General features: G+C 45.6%; 2 protein-coding genes across 3 annotated transcripts; one reads left to right on the forward strand and one right to left on the reverse strand.

Annotated features, from left to right (window-relative positions):
• Positions 1-236: 236 nt before the first annotated feature.
• dcst2 (DC-STAMP domain containing 2) lies at positions 237-9,390 on the reverse strand. 2 transcript variants are annotated; one of them, XM_084706670.1, is made up of 16 exons: positions 9,209-9,390; positions 8,782-9,062; positions 8,445-8,615; positions 8,084-8,185; positions 7,662-7,856; positions 6,402-6,467; positions 5,824-6,037; positions 5,532-5,689; positions 5,146-5,310; positions 4,856-5,023; positions 4,322-4,422; positions 2,769-2,905; positions 2,369-2,496; positions 1,440-1,533; positions 1,059-1,325; positions 240-872 (listed from the first exon to the last, which is right to left on the reverse strand). In XM_084706670.1, exons 1-16 carry the CDS (start codon positions 9,235-9,237, stop codon positions 518-520), a joined length of 2,631 nt encoding a protein of 876 aa, XP_084562796.1. In that variant the 5' UTR covers positions 9,238-9,390; the 3' UTR covers positions 240-517. The 2 variants fall into 2 exon arrangements, with proteins under 2 accessions (XP_084562806.1, XP_084562796.1); XM_084706680.1 differs by lacking the exon at positions 7,662-7,856 and having other exon boundaries at positions 237-872.
• Positions 9,391-9,435: 45 nt separating this feature from the next.
• Positions 9,436-18,000, forward strand: dcst1 (DC-STAMP domain containing 1). The gene is made up of 16 exons (XM_084706692.1): positions 9,436-9,572; positions 9,667-9,792; positions 9,895-9,969; positions 10,100-10,228; positions 10,553-10,692; positions 10,832-11,003; positions 11,141-11,284; positions 11,379-11,500; positions 11,632-11,789; positions 11,994-12,093; positions 12,255-12,350; positions 12,486-12,612; positions 13,157-13,273; positions 14,082-14,224; positions 16,864-16,974; positions 17,699-18,000. The coding sequence occupies exons 1-16, from the start codon at positions 9,515-9,517 to the stop codon at positions 17,936-17,938; spliced, it is 2,058 nt and encodes a 685-aa protein (XP_084562818.1). The 5' UTR covers positions 9,436-9,514; the 3' UTR covers positions 17,939-18,000.
• The last annotated feature ends 391 nt before the right edge of the window (positions 18,001-18,391 follow it).

The raw sequence follows: 18,391 nt of genomic DNA on the forward strand, positions 1-18,391 counted from the left end.
ACAGGCCCCCTGCTGAAGGTTCTTACTCCACATTCCAGGAGTCAGGTGGCTGAGCGGTTAGGGATTTGGACAAGTAATCAGAAGGTTGCCGGTTCGATTCCCAGCCGTGTAAAATGACATTGTGTCCTTTTGCAAGGCACTTTACCCTACTTGTCTCGGGGGGAATGTCCCTGCACTTACTGTAAGTCGCTCTGGATAAGAGCGTCTGCTAAATGACTAAATGTAAATTCCAACCACACCAGAGAGGAAATGTCATGGACATTTAATCAAAGTCAAACAATAGTACTCGAAACTCTAGATCCAATTTGGAGCACGTTTCAAATCCAAATGCTTTCTATCAGACACCCATTCAGTTGATGTTGACAAGAACGTCTAAGGAATTGGGCAACACACAGTAGTGCCTGCTTCAATGGAAAAATTCCTGTTTTAATGATGATGTTTACAACATGCACTGACTATTGCAGTCTAGCAGAATGCTACCACTCCAGTTTAGAGGTCCTGTAACCGTTTTTGTCTTTCACTGGATAGAATTAATGGTCTTGAATCCAGACTCAAGATCCTTCGTTGGAGTAGGACTGGCTGGGGCCGTTGTTCTGGTGGTATCCCTGACACAGGGCACGGTTGCGGTCATGGCCAGACTGTGGACTGTGACCGTCTGTAGTGGTTCCTCTCTGGAGTGGTTGCTGGCATCCGAAGAGAGGGACTGAAACAAAGTGTCACTGTCTGAAGAGTCACTTTCTGAAGTCTGACAACTGACTCCTCCAGTGACATAGATGTCCGAGAAAGTGGCTGGAATCAAATTGTGGACGTATTTGCGTCTGGGGTCAAAGTGCCTGGGGTCAGGGTCTTCCGAGTCAGAGCGATCCTGGTAACTGTAATGTAAATGACTAAATGTTAATGTAACTCAGGGTGACAGGGTACAATCGACCGCACGCCAATGGTCTTGTTAGTTTTCTGTTTTGTGAGTAAAGGAGAGTTTGGTCACTTGGTGATTATGGATGCTACAGATGAGGACAGGCATGGTGTAGGTGACGATAATGATGACGCTGTTGTTTTACCTGAAGTCCGGGTCGCTGGATGGACTGACGTGGCCGCCGCTGTCACTGTCCCCCCCGTGTCCTAGTGTCACGGAGCTGCATGTCCTCTGGTACAGCACCCCGCTCCCCCCAGGGACTGGGGACACTCCCGGCATCTCCGCCCACGACCGGCGGCGTATCTCCATGGAGATGGTCCTCTTCATCAGCTTGCGCGCACGCCGCTCGGTGATGTGGGGCGAGGCCAGGGCGGCGGTCCACAGGCTCACGTGCTCGTTGTCGCTGGAATCCCTGCAGCAGCAGGCCACGACGGGTGACTTTTATTATAATGGGAAATTCTGTTTGTGATTGAATCAGGTATACCCTTATAGCTGGCGGATCATTAAGAACGTGTTTAAGACTTACAGCTCCTCTTGGCAGTCTTCCTGGAAGGTCAGAGGCCCCATGCACACTGCACAGATGTTGTTCATGCTCCGGAAACACTGCGTACAGTACAAACCTGTTGCACGTTTAAAGGGAGGGTTCAAGAGGATGAACATTTGGTTTAACAGTTTTGCAAAAAATATTAAAAAGTAAATAATAATAATACATAATATTAATAATAATACATAAATGCTGTTTGAAGAAAACATGCAGCCACAGTCCAAACAGAATGGAATATTTGAGAGCTTTTTTTCATATCCCGTTGCATTTGACACTGCAAAATGTCTTAGGATCGGCCGTATTGTCATTCTTTGTCAAATATGGTGTAAAAAAGAATGGTGGAGTCATTAACCCTTAAGTGTGAGACTGAAAAACATAAAAAGCTCCCTTCCAGGTCAGACTGCCATCTACCTGCTGAGTCAACATTTGTCAGGAGGAAACACCCTAAAAGTACACAGTCTCAACCTGCCCCTCGAACACATTAAGACAAGTTCATGACACAACTGGTTAAAGTGTTGTACAATATCTAAACATTAGCAAGTGGGGCATTTGCGTTTACATTTTACATTGCCAACTTCTCCACCTGTTTTCTGAACACAGATACATCTGAATATTTAATGAATACCCTCCTGTGGGAAAAGGTGACGACTAGACTGGTCTAGTCTCTAAACTGTAACTCCAGTTTGAGTGCCCTATGTAGATGAACAGCCATGCTTTCATAGAAAATGGCATACAATTGGAGCTGAGCTGAGTGTTAAGGCCATGTTCCCTCCTATGAGAGCTACCCAAAACCTGGGTCGCAAGCTCCAGTTGCGCATTTCAAAACAAAGTCCCGATAGAAGGGGTGCCCTTTCCTGGCTTGCTTCTGTCCTCTCCACTTTTACATGAGTCATGACAACCATGTGACCTACCTTTACACTGTGGAGTGGAACAGGTGACCATGTGGGAGTCGTCCCGGCCCTCCCCTCCCCTGCCACATGCCATGCAGGAGACAGACGACACACCCAGGAGCTCAGCCAGGAAGGATCCTCCAGGAACCCTGGATTAGACAGCCACCAACACACAGCTTACGTCAGTGGGGCTGGGCTGATCCAGGTCCCTTTGTACAATACAAATATCTATACACGCTATGGCAGGGAGGGATTCGACCCAACATGATCTATAGCACATGCTCTACGTCACTTTTTTATGTGATCGAGCCTTTCTGTGGTAAAACTGCTAGCCTTCACTATGAATGCGTGAGGATACTGGACTGAACACTTGTATGAAGCAACTCCACCCCTCGGTTCCAGCCCACACGGCCCTTTGTACCGTAGCATGAGCGTGTGCAGGAGACCGGCCCCAGCCCCAGCCCCGTCTGCCTTGCTCCGGGCCACAGAGCTCAGGAGAGCTGTACACAGGGACTCGCGCTGACTCAAGATACGACCGCGGAGGAGCCGGACTCTCTCCTGGAAACACACAGAAGGCAGAGGGACAGCCGTTAGGCCGGAGGGGAAAAATGGAGGCTAAGTAGCGTTGCTTTGTTTACATTGTTTGTGGGGAAAAAAGGGAGTGTCTACTTGCGTGAGATTCAGACTTTATAGGTCTGAGGAGGGATTATCTTTGACACCCTGACAGAGATAAATGCAGGCTGATGAACATGCCATGTAGTGCATTTAGCCAGAGGGCTCTCGGCTCCAGACTGGTTTACGTGTCATATGTATGAAGGTTACAAATTGAACAAAATGTTTTAATATTTTTGGTTTAATCCACACGGCAAAACACTAAAGGTGAAAAAGGATTTCCGCAGCACAAGCTGCGGAAGCTAAACAGAGAAACGACTGACACACAGTCAATTCCTCAAGAAACACACACAGGTAGCAACATGTCAATTAGGTATCATCATTTTTGTCAAAGAAGTTTCGATGTAACTTCACATTCCGCAGATAGTTTGTGGGGTTGTTGTTTTGAGTAAGATTTGGCAACACGAATCTTGCAATGTTGGCACAGATCTTAACATTGACAGCAAAATGACACATACTTTGTCACTTAACAAACCATGCCTCCACAAGTAGTCAAATTTTTTCCAAATTAAGAGGCTTTCATGTCAACTTCAAATACTGGATAAACCGGAACCATTTTGATTCAATCAAAACTGTGTTCCCCTAGTGGTTCAGTATGTTGTGCTATTCTACCGAATGTTCCCCTGTTCTACAGGGACACACTAAAATACTGGTGTTCTCGGCTCAAACTTTTCCAAATAAATGAACCAAGTATGCAAAGCTACTTTGTCAAAAACAACCCCTGTTAAAGAAACCACATTCCCCGGTCAGCATTTACATGTCCAACGACACATGCACATCTGGACGGCAGAGAAGTGCAGACTTGCCTGCTTCCTCCCAAAGTCCTGGAACAGATTCCATTCTAGACATGGTTGGAATTCCGTCTCCTTCAACAGAGCACACATAGCTTCCCACTGGCAACCTGAGGCAGAACACGTCCTTTTGTGCATTGTGGAAGAGCCATTGTGAAATATGTACTCAAGCACATCTAGGCTACCTGTGCATCCTAGCATTCCCTGTGGTAGTTTAAATGTGAATGGGATTTGTTTGAATGTTTTTTTAGACACAAATATATTTTCTTCATCAAATCAACTTTGAAAAACAAAAGCCAGCATCTACACTGGGTCACCCTGAACTAGGTGATGAGGGAAAAGACCACCCACCCATACAAAGCCAGTACCTCAACAATTTGAACAAGAGGCATTTAAGTAAGGCATACGTTAAGTAGCATGGCTAATTCATATCCAAACATACAGCTTAATTAAGGCTTTCCAGTGTATTTCGCAGATGCATGGGTCTGCTGATTGGCTGCTGGCATCTTACCCGCTCTCGTCTGGGGTGGTATCTGGCACACACCAGGCTCCTAAGACGCTTCACATAGCTGCCAGCCAAAACACTGAACAGGGTGAGGCCATAAAGGAATCCTAAGATAAGGAGGAATTTGGACAAAGACCGACCTTTCAAGATACTGACAAACGTTTAAACCACTCCGATTCAAATGACGGACGTGTATTTTCAGATTTGAACTGATTATTTTCTTGTACAGAAATAAGGTACGCTGATTACAACAGTATGTACATTTGTGTCCTCAGTTAACAGAAGATTCAACCATGGTACATTGACAATGAATATGCTCTTGATAGTCTCAACCCCTAGAGGTCAGTGTTTCACAACAAATGTCAATAATCACTGAAACTTCTGCTTTTATAAAACAGAATGCGTTCTCTTTTCAAAGCGACACAAGTAACAAGCCGTTTGGCTCATTAGTCTTCAACCGAATCCTGGAACTGGATATTTGTCATCAAAAATGCTGTGAAACGTCCAATGAAAGGCGGTAACATGAAATGGAAAGTTTACCTATGAGAATGTACTTTGAATAGTCAGGCTCTGAGGGTTGCATGATGCACTTCTTGCTCAGGACGGTGATGTTGCCCTTCTGCAGGACGTCGAAGGAAGACACCATGTCCTTTAAGATGTCGGAGGCGTAGCCTGTCCCATTGATCTGGACCGCGACGAGAACAGGCGCTGGGAAAGATAAAAACACACGAGAGTTGTAGATGTAACAGTCTTGAAATATCTGAGGGTGTTTTCTGAAACCACTGGGGGGGGGGGGGGGGTTGCACATGACTTCCATTCCTCTCCAGTACCTCTGGTGACAATGTCTCCCTGGGCTTGGTGGTGCACCAAGTCAAACATCCAGTAAACCAACAGGTCTAGTGCCACCACCATGAACCCCAGGACCAGATGGCGGAGGACGGAGATGGTGCCAACGGCCGCCACCCGTCTCTCCCTGGATGTCAGGTACATGGCACCTGAGAGGGGGAGACAGAAAAGTAGATGTTCGGCCTCTGTACAGTCTGCGCTGGTGTTTGTCTTCCCATCACTGTTCGATATATCATGGAGACTTACATCATCATCCATTTGAAAGTTATATTTCATGAGGGTACATCAGATTCCATCACAGATATTGTGGCTGAGGAGCAGCACCAAGAATTCAAATGTATCTGTCCTTGACCACCACACACACACACACCAGTTTTGATGTAGATGCGGGCTTCTCTCTTGTTGAGGGGGAGGACCGTTGGCCTGCCCTCCCTGCCCATCTTCAGGTCCAGCTCTTCAAACTGCTTGGAGATGTAATTGTTGTCAAAGTTGTCCTGCTGAAGGTACTTGTGTTTGTAGAGCACAGCCCTACAGACACACACACACACACGCACGCACGCACGCTCTTAGACTTTGCACCACTTGTTACAAACCCCCCCCCCCCCCCACACACATACACACACGCACACACTTGTCTGCCACGTGTGGGGGGAGACACTCACCAGAGGTACGTGAGAGGCATGAGGACGAGGCCCACGTAAGCCAGCAGTCCCACCGCTTCCTGGAAGTGGCCTAGCCCCGACGACACTTCCTTCAGGATATTCTGGGACACCTGCTGCATGGACTGGCTGCTGTTCGAGCTCATGTCGAAGTGCACGGAGGCTGAGATGTTGAACTCAAACTCCTGCTTGATCCTATCCAAGGCAGCAGCTGTCGCTGGAGTGGACAACAGCTGACGTTAGAGATATTTGAAATGGCCTCCTGGACTAACCTGCATAAACAACACATTCACTACTTGCAAGAGATATGGAATTGCTCACTCTAACCACATGAGTTTTTCTAAAAACATGGAGTTCATATAAGAGGTATGCAAAGGCTTTAATCTGCAGTGAATTGATAAGGCAGTTAAGGCAGTAATAACAGGCGATGCCTCCAGTAAATATCATGCTTCTAGGTACTATAACAATCCATTAAACAAATGCATTCTTTTTGCAGCAAAGTTCTCTGTAGCACAAGACAATTGTGTAAGCAGGATCAGAGTGATGTCCAGATGTACACAGCGTGTAGCTGTGAAACTTACGGGCCTCCAGTCTCTCCTTTAGGTGGCTGGCAACGTAGGAGGGGATGATGCAGAACAACTGGCCCACTGAAACAGAAGGGATGTGAACAGAGTCCTCATCCACCAACTGACTGAAAATCGATCTGGATGAGCAAACCATCATTCTCGGCATGCTTTTAAATACTGAGGTACTGAGGTACTTCTGTGACATTCTCTGCAGACTTGTCTGATTATTTTCAGCATGCTCAGGAATATAAAGGGATGACTAGAAGGATGGATGGAATGAGTTCACAATCATGCCAAACATACTTGGACCCAAGAGGGCAGTGGGTTGGCTTAACAATAGCCATGCAAACCATTATGACAAGTCAAGTAAGAGCCAAGTGTCAGGTCAGCCAAAAGAAAGACTAATGTCTTGATTTACGAGCTCCAGTTCAAACTGGTGAATTTAGCAGCTTACTATTTGCTCACAGCAGTGTTCTGCTTCGGCCCAAAGGGTGAGGAAATGGCTTTTTAACTTTGCTTTCTCTAACTTCCTCTCCTCCCTTCATTCTCCTATCTCCAGCCCTGCCCTGGGGTCATGTTTGGATTAGAAAGTCAGTGCCCGGCTGGCTGCCTGGCTGGCGGGCCTGCGAGCCAGGAGGAGGATATGAAACAATAATTCACTTGAATAGAATGTGAGGAGAAAGGAGAGGGGGGAAACGAGGGGAGGACAGAGAAGCGAGCGTTGACTCACAGCTACACCTCTCCTGGGGATTGGGAGAGGAAACCAGAGAGTGGGAGGTGTCAGCCCTTTGGCCCCTAGCACACCCCCAAAACGACTGGAATTCAATTGAAAGTGTGAGGTCAGGTTTCTATTGCAGTGTACGCGGCGGCGTCTCTGTCATGGAATGAGTGTCTGCCCAGCACACACTCGTGTGCACAGACCCTCCTGTATAGTTTGTGTTGGTAATATATCTGGGCTTCCCCGACCTTTTCCACTCCTCGTTCTATTGACACAGCTGTGTGTGTGCATCAGCAGCCCAGGGTCAAAGTCTTCCTGGCAGGCGCTATTACAGTCAAGGCTACTTGAGATTTGAATGTTAAGTCATCATCATCAACATCATTTTCTACCTCGACTGTGCCAAGCAGCTACGCAAACTCTGCTGCCAGCAGCTGAGGGACCGAGTGCCTGTTCTGTGTATGTTTATTGTAGTGCAATGCCAACCCCAATATGCACTGACATGTCAGGTGAGTTTACTGGAATCGTTTTGAAACCTATAATGACAATCATGAACCAACCACGAGATACTCCACACAGGGGGCGGAACCCATCCACGATGTGACACAGGAAGTTGAATATAGACAGAAGGTTCATGCAGTCTTCCCGGGCATCATCAAACAACTTGTTGCACTTTGTGTACGGTGTGCCCAGCTTGTCGTTGCACACGTCGCCGATGCCAGCCAGGAAGTGAAGCACATTTCTAAGAGTGCGAGCTAAGAGAAGTCCAAGGTTAAAAATAAATAAAATCTCTCTCTCTCTCTCTCTCTCTCTCTCTCTCTCTCTCTCTCTCTCTCTATATATATATATATATACATACACACACAGTATATATTTACTTTTACTACTTTGGTTTTACACTTTCAGTCACACACAGATACACACACACTCACATTCTCCTCCTGCTTAACAAAGGAGCTCTTGGAACTAATCTCCTACTCACCAACATGCTGGACTGAGTCAGTCAAAGCCTGGATGAAGTTCTGAACCCTGCTAGCCACTGAATAGGCATTCCTGGTGATGTCTTTAATCTTGTCCAACACAGCTGTTAGAGGGCAACAAAGACGTCAGCACATCAATGAGAAGACTGACAAACAGGCGTTCTCTCATGCTGAAAGGGAAATGCCAAATCTGAGCATGTCTGTTTAAAGCATTTTCCAATTGTATAATAAGCCTCATGTTCGACCCATTGCGTCACAGTTAAGTGATTAATTCAAGGAGACATTTGCAATAAACTACAGAGGTCACAAACAGAACGAGAGGGAGATGTGAATCAGAGCTGGATGGCAGTAGGCACAACTCACGGAAGAGTGGTGTGGCTGCTCTCTGCATCAGTTCCTGGGTCTGATTCATGGTCAGCTCTGCACCACACACCACACTGTCTGCCGCTCGCCCAAAGTTCTCCAGGGTGTTGGACATTGGCCCCTGGATCACCATGGAGAAGATGAGGAAGAGGAGGAGATTTTTGCCATTATCTGAGAACAAAACAAAAACTTTGTTACATCAACTGTAAGGTCATTGGTATTTATTATAAGACGAAGATAAATAGTAATGTTGCAATATTACTGTAAGAGGCGAGATTTAATAGTGTATTTAATATTTTAAGCTGCGTAAAACGTGAAATCCTATAGGGCTACTTACCTGAACATAGCATCGGCATCATGAGCATAACATTTGAGCGCACTCGAACAGAAAGGCCCATGCCAAATGATGCCATGAATGCGATGGCGACAGTGGTGTAGACGCAGAACCAGAGCTCCTGATTTTGAACGAAGAGCACAGTAACGCCATACACAGCTGCTAGGAACAGGCCGAAGATGAACCCATTAAAACTTCTCACAACATCTTGAAACCATGGTTTGCGTCGCAGTCCGGTTTTTCGTCGACGCCAGGGAAAGCTCCGTCCAAGACTGGTTGAGACCCTGTTTAACAGTCGGATGCCATTTTAAAATGTTAGCCTACTTTCAAAGTGAACCACTTTGTAGCCTACTAATAGTAGCTACGATAAATTGGCGAAATGATGAGTGTGCGCTATGTTGGACATTAGCCTCCTAATTTCACTTTTTACCCTCTCAGCAAGTCTTTACGAGACTCCATCGCTTTACACGATCACCGTCTTGCTACATTTTATCATAGGAAAATATTTGGGTTTTCCCATTGTATATTTACGAATACAAAAATTGTTTACAAAACGGGATGTAGCAATAAGGCCCAGGAACCTACACTGTTAAAGGTTTGATTATGAAGTCACAACTTTGAATTGATAGGATAGATTATAGAACCAATTGAATTCGAGAATAAATATTTAAATGTTTGGAAATTCTTTACAACAATAAACACGTAAAAAGGGAAATACATAGAAGAGTTGGTGGTAATGGCAGCAACAAGGATTCAACTACAATACCTGAAAAGCCTCAAACCACCACATTCAAGTTAGTAGGGAACATCAATGGAGTTTTAGGTTTAAAAAAAAAGTACATTTGATGTGTCATTTTACAGAAAGTAACTTTTCTCCCTGCCCCTCAGTCTTGGAGAGGATCAGTAAAAGGATCCTGCCTGAATTTGCCCACCTGTTTCTCTTCAGTCAGCCAGATGAATTTCCTATCGCTCGTTTCTTTCTTGGAGCGCTTTTCGGTGCTGTGAGTGGTGCAGGTAAAGTTTCATAATTATGTATGAATAGTCTATTTTAACCGTTTCACACCCATGACCCCTTTAATGTAAAAATACAAATATGTCTTAATCTTGTTTTTCCAGGGTTATTTCTGGGTCTTTTTCACAACCTCCCAATGACCACTGTACAACTGGTTGTTGCAGGATATGCCTTTGTTGGTGAGCAGAGACAGACATCCTTTGAGCTGAATGTTTAATGTCAATGTTTGTTCAAAATACTTTAAAGTTCAGCTTAAAGTATGAAAGCAACACAGAAACTCTTTGAGGGCCCTGTGTGTGACCTTTGCAGCTGTGTGCATTCTGGGAGGAGCATTTTCCTCCTTCTTCCGCTGCTCATCCCTTCTGATGTTTCCCAGCATCCTCGGCTCTCGGGGGAGGGCCTACCTCATGCTGTTTGTTCTCTTTGGCCTGTACAATGGTAAAGTATGTATGATATATATAATATATTATTATATATGATATGTATACTATGTATTATATATATAGTATATATTATCCATGCTGTGTTGCTGAGACCATTCATAGAATTTGTGGGGAAAATATTATACTCACACATTTTTATGGTACTTTGGTTGCTAGAATAGCCTTGGTCCATTGTTGACTGTTCAGACTAGGTGCTTTATAAATGAACATACTGGACCAGCAGTGTGCCTATAGGCCTTTAGATTTATTGAGGCTTCACATGTGACAAGGTATCCCTGAGTATCTCTGCTGTATGTGTCTGTGCACCTTCATCCACCAGGCCCCATCACCAACATCCACCGCAACGTCCAGGATGTGGCCTTCTCTATGGGCTGCAACATCGAGCTGCAGATCAAGCACAGCAAGGTGATGTGGAAGGTGGTGATGGACCCCTTCATGCAGGTGATGCAAGGCATTATGGTAAGTGAGGCAGGGAGGCCACAGGTAACTTTACTGATACAAACAATGCTTAATAGGAACATCATGGCCATAGAGATGGCCAACTGTGTTTGCACTGTACACTGTTTTGTGATTTCTGACATTCCTCCATTTTGTTTAGGATGACAATAAGGAGTTCCTGGAGGAAGCCAAGAATGTGAGCCTGAGATTCCAGAATATCCGGGACGAGGTTGTGGGCCAGTATGGCTACGACAACACCAAACCAGAGCCAGTTGCTGCTGGCAACAGCTCCCAAGACATGTACACGGCCAAGACGATGATGCGATGTGACTGTGAGTGTTACCTGTGCGACAGCTGTGTTTTGGTCAGTCCAGCTCACTGTCTTCTGCATCTTTAAAAAAGTTCCATCAAGAAGAAGATTACTTTTTTACTTTTTGTTTTTGTTTTTTGTAATGCCCCCGTGACCCAGATGTGGTGGAGGAAGGGATTGATCGCTGTCAAAAGTGGTTCGACGTCAAGTGGCAGGAGTGTATGGACGCCATCAAGGCCCCGGTCATCAACCACATCCTGTGCGTGTCCATGAAGTTCCACTTCCTGTGTGATGCCATGAGAGGTAAGATGTTGGAAGTGGAACACATTCGATGACAATCAACTCGAAGTGAGTCAAAGTTGCGTTTTTTTGTGAGCAGTTGTTTTGTTTCTGTCAGTCATGACTCCTTGGTGTCGAGATCAGATTCCTGTTGAGAAGAACTTTGGGAAGACGTTTGACACGCTGAACTTCTCCATTGACACGCTGTCTAGAGAGTTCAGCACCAAAGTTGTCCTCAAGGTAAATACGGTCCTATGTTTTCAGACCCATGTCAAATACCAGTTCCTTTTCTGCAGTTTGAACTTTCCAACTTATGCTGTGTGTGTGTTTGTGTATGCGTATGTATGCTGTGTTTGTACCATACTGTACAGAGCACAGTACAGGAAGCTGTGTTTGGAGTGTCAGTCCTACAGGATACCTTCACAGAGAGTCTGAGTCAGTCGTTTGAGGAGACCAGGGCAGTCCTGGATGAAGTGCTTGTGATCGTCCAGCTCCTCCTCTCATTCACTTTTCTCACCGTCTTCACCTCGTGAGACAAACACACACACACACGCACAGACACACCCACGCGGACAAACAGACACACACACGGACACACACAAATGAACACGCACCTAGACCCACACAGACAGAGATACTTCTGCATATCTCATATTCAACAGTCATGATGGGTTTTATTGTGGTGTGTGTTCAGATGGAAAGATACTTGACGTCTTCCTCCTTGTCTCTACAGGGCGTTTAGATATGCCTGTCAGTACAGCCAGGACATTCGCTTTGACAACATTTACATCACCACCTACTTCAGGCAGATCGACGCCCGCAGGAAGACAGCGGTAGGTCACATTAAAAGTACATTCAAGCCGCTCTGAAAGGTCCAATTTCTCAGGACCGAATATTGGTCTCAGGCTTTTAGCTTTTCATGGCCCATGATGACCAGTAAAGAGTCTGAACATTCAACCTTGAAATTCATCATTTGAAATGTGCTTGATTTTAGGGCAAACGTTACCTTTTGCCTTTGAAGAGAGCTGAGCGAGGGGATTTCATCAACCCCCTGAGCCCGGCCATACACTCCAGCGAACTGAAACAAGTGGTGCGTTCCTCCCTCCAGGGTGGAGTCTAACCTCGTTTCACCCAGATTCTAACCTTGGGAAATATCCCCATGGGGGCTTTCGGCGCGAGCTGGAGAACGTATTCGTTGACTATTCCCGCTCCCTGTGTTGCCCAGGCGTTGGGCCTGCTGCAGGTTCTGTCTGTGGCTGTGTTTGTGGTTGTGCTGCTGGCCGTGGACCTGATGCTCTACCACATCTTCGACATCATCCGCAGACACACCTCCACAGAGTTCTCCCTCACCAGTGAGTGCGCAGACAGTGCCCACGCACACACGGGCCTTGACCTTGTGCCCTCGGCCTCCTTTTTTTCCTGTCTGTTTTAGATGTTTCCCTGCTCCAACACACCTCATTCAAATGAATGGTCATAAGCAGGCTTCTGCAGAGCTGGATAACGACCCATGCATTTGTATCAGGTGTGTTGGAGCAGGGAAACATCTAAAACAGGCAGGACAGGGGTGCCCTGAGGGCCAGGGTTGGGCACCACTGGTCTAATGCTGGGGACACACTATACCATTTTTTTAATCTTACAAGATTTTCTGTGAGAGACCACAAACATGAGGACAAAAAATCCTAGATTTAACCGTTTTGCTCCTACAGTGTGTGGTCACTCTTAACACACCTAACACCAAGGAAACATCTGCGGAACCATCAAGATAATCGGGACATATGTTACCTAAGATTGTCGGAAGGGCCAAAATCGGCCCGATTATCCTGTGGTGTGTCCCCCAGCAAGAAACCATCCAGCACTGTGTTCCTAATAAACACATTCATCATGCCACTTCCTTAGGCAGTCACCATATAGACATCAAGGTGGATGGACAGTCCATGATGGCGAAGCTCCTGAGGAAGTCTATTGGAGCCTTTAACACCTCCTCCAACATGAACATGCAGTCTACTAACGAACGTAAGTGACATCCCAGCAGTCCCGTGTCCACAGGTAGAGGACCTGATGCCAGAAGGGAAGATTTACGAAATCTTCTGTCCAGACCTATCGTCATCTCAGGGATTTTGGCGTGTGTGTGTGTCTGTGTGTTTATCATTCTGTGTGTCTTTGCCTGTCTGTGAGTGTGTGTGCGAGGGTGTTGGTTTTGTTCTAATGCACACAGTGGCCAGCCAACTCTGTACAGTTAATGGCCTGTGTTGTCTGGCTGGGGAGCTAATCTGATCAGGGCTCTCTGATCTGCCTATTAAGGCCTAGTGGACAGCCTGGTCTGGACCACGTTCAGATCTTCTGTTGTCTTTGCCAGACAGCACACACACACACACACACACAAACACACACAGTCTCACATGTCCAAGCCATGCACATGTAAACTACAGTATAACTTTCCTCATCATTACCACAGCAGTCAAATCAGTTGCGGAATGTGAGTAGTCATTTCACGAAATGCATCACCAGTGTAGTAAATGATCAGAGGGTAAATGTAGTGTACTTTAGACTTTTCTTGTTAATTCTAAACACGCTTCATGCTTATGTGGCAGAACTCAAAATCTAAGAGGATGTAAGAATGTAAGAGGACTTAGAACTTAACTGTACAGTATTAAAGTGACACAGAAATCTACATTTGTTCCTCTTCTACTTCTCTTCCTCTTCCTGAACGTCTTGTCGCCAAAGCCACCAATCGGATTCAACGGATTCGATGCGCATTTCATTATCACCAACATTGAACCGGTAGGACGAGGTGTGCAGTAATCCCTCTTCCTGCCCCCAGACTGCCTGCCCCAGCCCAGGGCCCTGACGACAGAGGACTACCTGTGGAGTACCGTGCCTCTCCTGATGATGGCGCTCATGTGCTGCCTGCAGGTGTACACCAACCGCTTGCGCAGGGTCATCGCAGCCTTCTACTTCCCCAAGGTGAGAGCACGCCCACACGTGTTTGCGCGCACACTGTCAACCAATGCCCGTGAGTAGAAGCCAAAATGACCATTACCTTTGTACATTCAATGTTGCGTAAATACACACAATCAAGTATTTTGATGCATGCACATGTGCATTGCAGGTAGAACTACAGTGTATCTATCTGTGGTGATATACTGTCGTTCTTATGTTAACACTTAGTCACATGCCAATACTGTAACTAGTCATGTACCTATACTGTAACTCGTCATGCAATCAATGCTCTGAAATCTGACTCCAGATTAACAGTAATTAGTAGGATTGTGCTACATACAAAACGTGTGCTGCAATATTCATCCGCAGCTTCAAAGGTGTTAATTGCAGAAACGTGTTCCTGTGCTATTACACTAATCCATGAACTCCACTGTAAACTTTGGTTGGTTTTTATTCATAACACAACTCAAGTTTCTTCTCACTTTAAGCTTTCACATTTTGGATTAAAGAAAGGGGTTCACACTGGTGCCTTGATCATAGTATAGGATCCCCAAGTGATACGGTGTTGTACTGGGTCAGTGCATGTTACTGAAAGCTTTCCATAAAATAAACATTTATACAACATCACATTTTATGTAAACGCATCACGTCTGGTTTAGGAGACCCATTGTGATTCATTCACAATACAGCTTCATTAGACCTCCTGTAGCTTGAAACCAGTGTGCAGATGGTTGGTGCTGGTCCTGGTCATCTCATTTAAATAGCCAGCTTCTCCAAACATAGCTTGGTTATTTTTCTTAAACTTTTCTAGCCTCCATGGAATTGGCACAGGAAGGTTTGAGCAAACATCACCGGGGTCCTGTCTGTCGAACCCCCTCCCCGTCCAAATAAACATAGCATACAATGCGGCGGCAAAAAAATATCAGTGCTCTATTTCTGATATTTACCATAAGTCTGGAAATCACAAACAAATGCTGGATTTTCCCCGTGGTTCTCACAGATGTTTTACTGATATGTGGAGGGGAATTTGGATCAGCTGCTGAGTCAGCAGCCAACTAGAAAGGCAAAGGAAAACGAATCGTTGTTTACCAGAACGTTTCTCTGTCACTGCATACGCTGTTTGTGAAGAATTTGACACTAAAGCCTTTGTGGCAACTAGATCTGTTGTTTGCAAGTACTTGTTGGGCCGTCATTTCATTTAATTGCCCCCAATTAAGCAACAGGAGGTTTAATGAAATTAACACCACCATCGGCGCCAGAATGTTCTTGTTTCCCGGGCCACATTTTGTTTTTCTAAACGTGGGGTGTGCAACCAAAAAAAACCAGCAAAGCATGTAAATCCACATTTCACTGGGTTGGAAAGGCTTAGTAGAATGTGTACATAGAGGGAATGTAACTCTTAGCTCCCTCCCACCTCTCCGAAGAAATCCACCGGCTCTTGTGCCGGGTATTGCAGCGCAGAGCTAAAAGGGGATTAATCTAATAGCATTAGACACTCTATTGTGGGGGCGTAGAGGCTGACAGCCTACTCACTGTTTGTATTGAGGGGAGTGTACAGATCCGATTGAAGGGGTCTTGATCAGGGTTTGAATTGTGTCAGGACTTAGGGTGGTCCCCAAGGTGTGGGCTGGTGTGGGGTGTGCCTTAACTCTCAATGTATCCTAAGAACTAAGCATGTGTACGGCCCCCAACATTCTCAACGTCGTGTGGAGAGGAGGAGAGAGGATGATTCTGGTGTTAATAAGGTGGAGGAAAGGGCCGGAGGACACGCAAGCACGAAAAATAGGGGATCGATCGAAGGATAAGGAAAGTGAGAAAGAGAATCAAACTTTGTATTCTGTGGGGGGAAAGGGAGAATTCGGAAGCGAGGGAAGTATTCAAGGAGGGGGGAGCAGAAATAGGAATACATTCAGCAAACTGTTTGAGAGAGGGAAAGAAGTGTAAGGGGAAAAAGGGAGAGAGGAGTGATAACGGTGATGAGGTAAAGCATAGAGAGGACGTAGGGAGGGAGGGGAAGGAGAGAGAACATGATGGATTACTCTCTTTATTCCTGCTCCGCCTGAATCAGCTGAAGCGTCATTGCAGTTATGAGACCCCCTCCCTCCTCCACCGAAGTCTAAGGGGGATTCGTTTTGCAGATAGAGCAAAACGAAGCTGCTGCTAATTCAGCGTGTGAGAAAGAACAGCAATGTTGTCAAAGCGGAAGAATATTTTGGCTTCACTGTCGACCACCGAACATCAAGTCCAGCAAAATCCAGCCTGTGGTTCCAGACTGTTTGTCATGAATCTGGCCAATACAGCCCAGCCCTCTGTTCAGGCTAGGTTGCTGATGGTCAGAGTGACTCTGGTCACTCACTCTGGAACTTCAGATGGAATTGTTTCAATTTTGCTAGAAAAGCAATCTACTGTACATAATCATCTTCTTAGTCATCCATTTCTGGCTTAGTAATGTACAATGGGAAGCTGGCCAAACATATATTGTAAAATATAAGTATATACATTATGAAAAATATGTATGGTATATTATAAACAAAAAAGTCAAAAGTCATCAACCTCTGAGTTGAGTTTAACCCTTAAGTGAGTTTAACCCTCCCCTTATGTTGCCCCCTTCTCTCTGTCTCTGTTTCTCTCTCTCTCTGTCTCTCTCTTTCTCTTGCTGTCAGCGGGAGAAGAGGCGTGCTCTGTTCCTCTACAACCTGCAGATCCAAAGGCGCATGTCATACATAGACCGCCAGCGCAGGCGACTCATGAGGCTGGGACAGTCACACAAATCAGTATGTAACAAAGATCATTCTAGAAGGTTCACTTCACCTCAGGCCATCTTATTACTTTAAGCTAAACCAACTGTCTGGCGCTTAGTTGAAGGCATTGGTATATTGTGACAGTTTGTGTTTTGTAGGGTTTTTGCGTTTTGCATTTATTTCCATTTCTTCATTTAGCAGACGCTTTTATCCAAAGCAATAACATGATCTGAAATCTTCTCATTCAAAGAGTATTCATCTTTGAAATCCCCCTCTTTTCATCAATACAATTGTTGACAAGGGGACTTTTGGATGAACCCTGTCTCATGAACAATGACAGGCTCTTATTTTGAGTCTAACTTGCTGACACTCTCCCGGGGTGACCACCAAGCCCAACCAAAACAAACACAGCTCCCTCCCACCATCCTGGCCAGGCCCTTCCTGCTGTGTTTACTGACTGGAGTATTCTTTTCTCCTTTCTGCTCTAATGAAAGCCCATTTCACTCCATGTCCTGTGACCCATTGAGGAAACTTTCACGGAATAGAAATGAAATGGAACCCAATGTTACCCGCTCCTCTCTCTCTCTATTTCTCCTTCTCCCTCGTTCTCTCTTCCTCCCCCTCTCTGAGCAATACTGGCGTGCTAAATGCATCGAAATGTCACAACACTTGTACTGCAGAAAGGTGACATCTGGAATGGTAATGATTTGACGTGTCCCTCCCTTCCCTCTACCCCCCCCCCCCCCTCCCTATTCAGATGTTTCCTGGTCTACTCTCCTGGCTGGAGAGGCTTGGCCTCCGGCAGCGGAGGTGCTGGGTGTGTCAGGAGAGCCAGAGGGCCGGCAGGGTCGCAGAGTGCCCATCATCTGGCTGCCTGGCCGTCTACTGCCCAGGGTGCTGGAGGGACGTGGAAATGTTCTGTTACGCCTGCACCCTCATCCCCCATGGGCAACTGGAGGAGAGCTGCTCAGATACCGACGTTCATTATGACGGCTAGGTGACCGGTCATTTACGCACGCATACAAAATAAAATGGTTTCAAACCTTGATGCTAATGAAATGCATCTGTGTGAAAGTGATTTCAAGTATGCAGTAGGTATAAAGCATATTGTTTATTATTAGTTCTGGGTTTAAAAATATGTACAATCACAATGGCATTGCATCCTCTCATTATAAAGAAAAGACAGCAAACCTTACTGGCAAAATACTTCATTTCCTTACATAAACTAGTTCCTTCCCAAAGTTTTGTATCCTGTGGTTAGCCAGGCTGAATCATATCCACAGAAGATGCATCTGTCTGACCAGATGTCTGTCAGATTGCTAAACCATAACTGATGTTGTGACGCAACGAGCCAAAGATAAGAGCTTGATAATCTTTACAACAATTAACCTATTCTGAGATGTGGACCATTAAACAATGGCTGGTATTATAATTAATGCGTTTTTTCTAT

The sequence above is a fragment of the Hypomesus nipponensis genome, chromosome 2, assembly GCF_054491055.1.
Source record: "Hypomesus nipponensis isolate SF chromosome 2, ASM5449105v1, whole genome shotgun sequence".
NCBI classification, from domain to species: Eukaryota; Metazoa; Chordata; class Actinopteri; order Osmeriformes; family Osmeridae; genus Hypomesus; species Hypomesus nipponensis.

Coding starts and splice junctions, on each gene's coding strand:
- dcst1 (XM_084706692.1), top strand. CDS start 9,515: ATGGCAGCAACAAGGATTCAACTACAATACCTGAAAAGCCTCAAACCA. Junction 9,970..10,099: donor TGCAGGATATGCCTTTGTTG/GTGAGCAGAGAC, acceptor TGACCTTTGCAG/CTGTGTGCATTCTGGGAGGA. Junction 12,613..13,156: donor CACAGAGTTCTCCCTCACCA/GTGAGTGCGCAG, acceptor CCACTTCCTTAG/GCAGTCACCATATAGACATC.
- dcst2 (XM_084706670.1), bottom strand. CDS start 9,237: ATGGAGTCTCGTAAAGACTTGCTGAGAGG. Junction 1,534..2,368: donor TTCCACTCCACAGTGTAAAG/GTAGGTCACATG, acceptor AACGTGCAACAG/GTTTGTACTGTACGCAGTGT. Junction 1,326..1,439: donor GAAGACTGCCAAGAGGAGCT/GTAAGTCTTAAA, acceptor CTGCTGCTGCAG/GGATTCCAGCGACAACGAGC.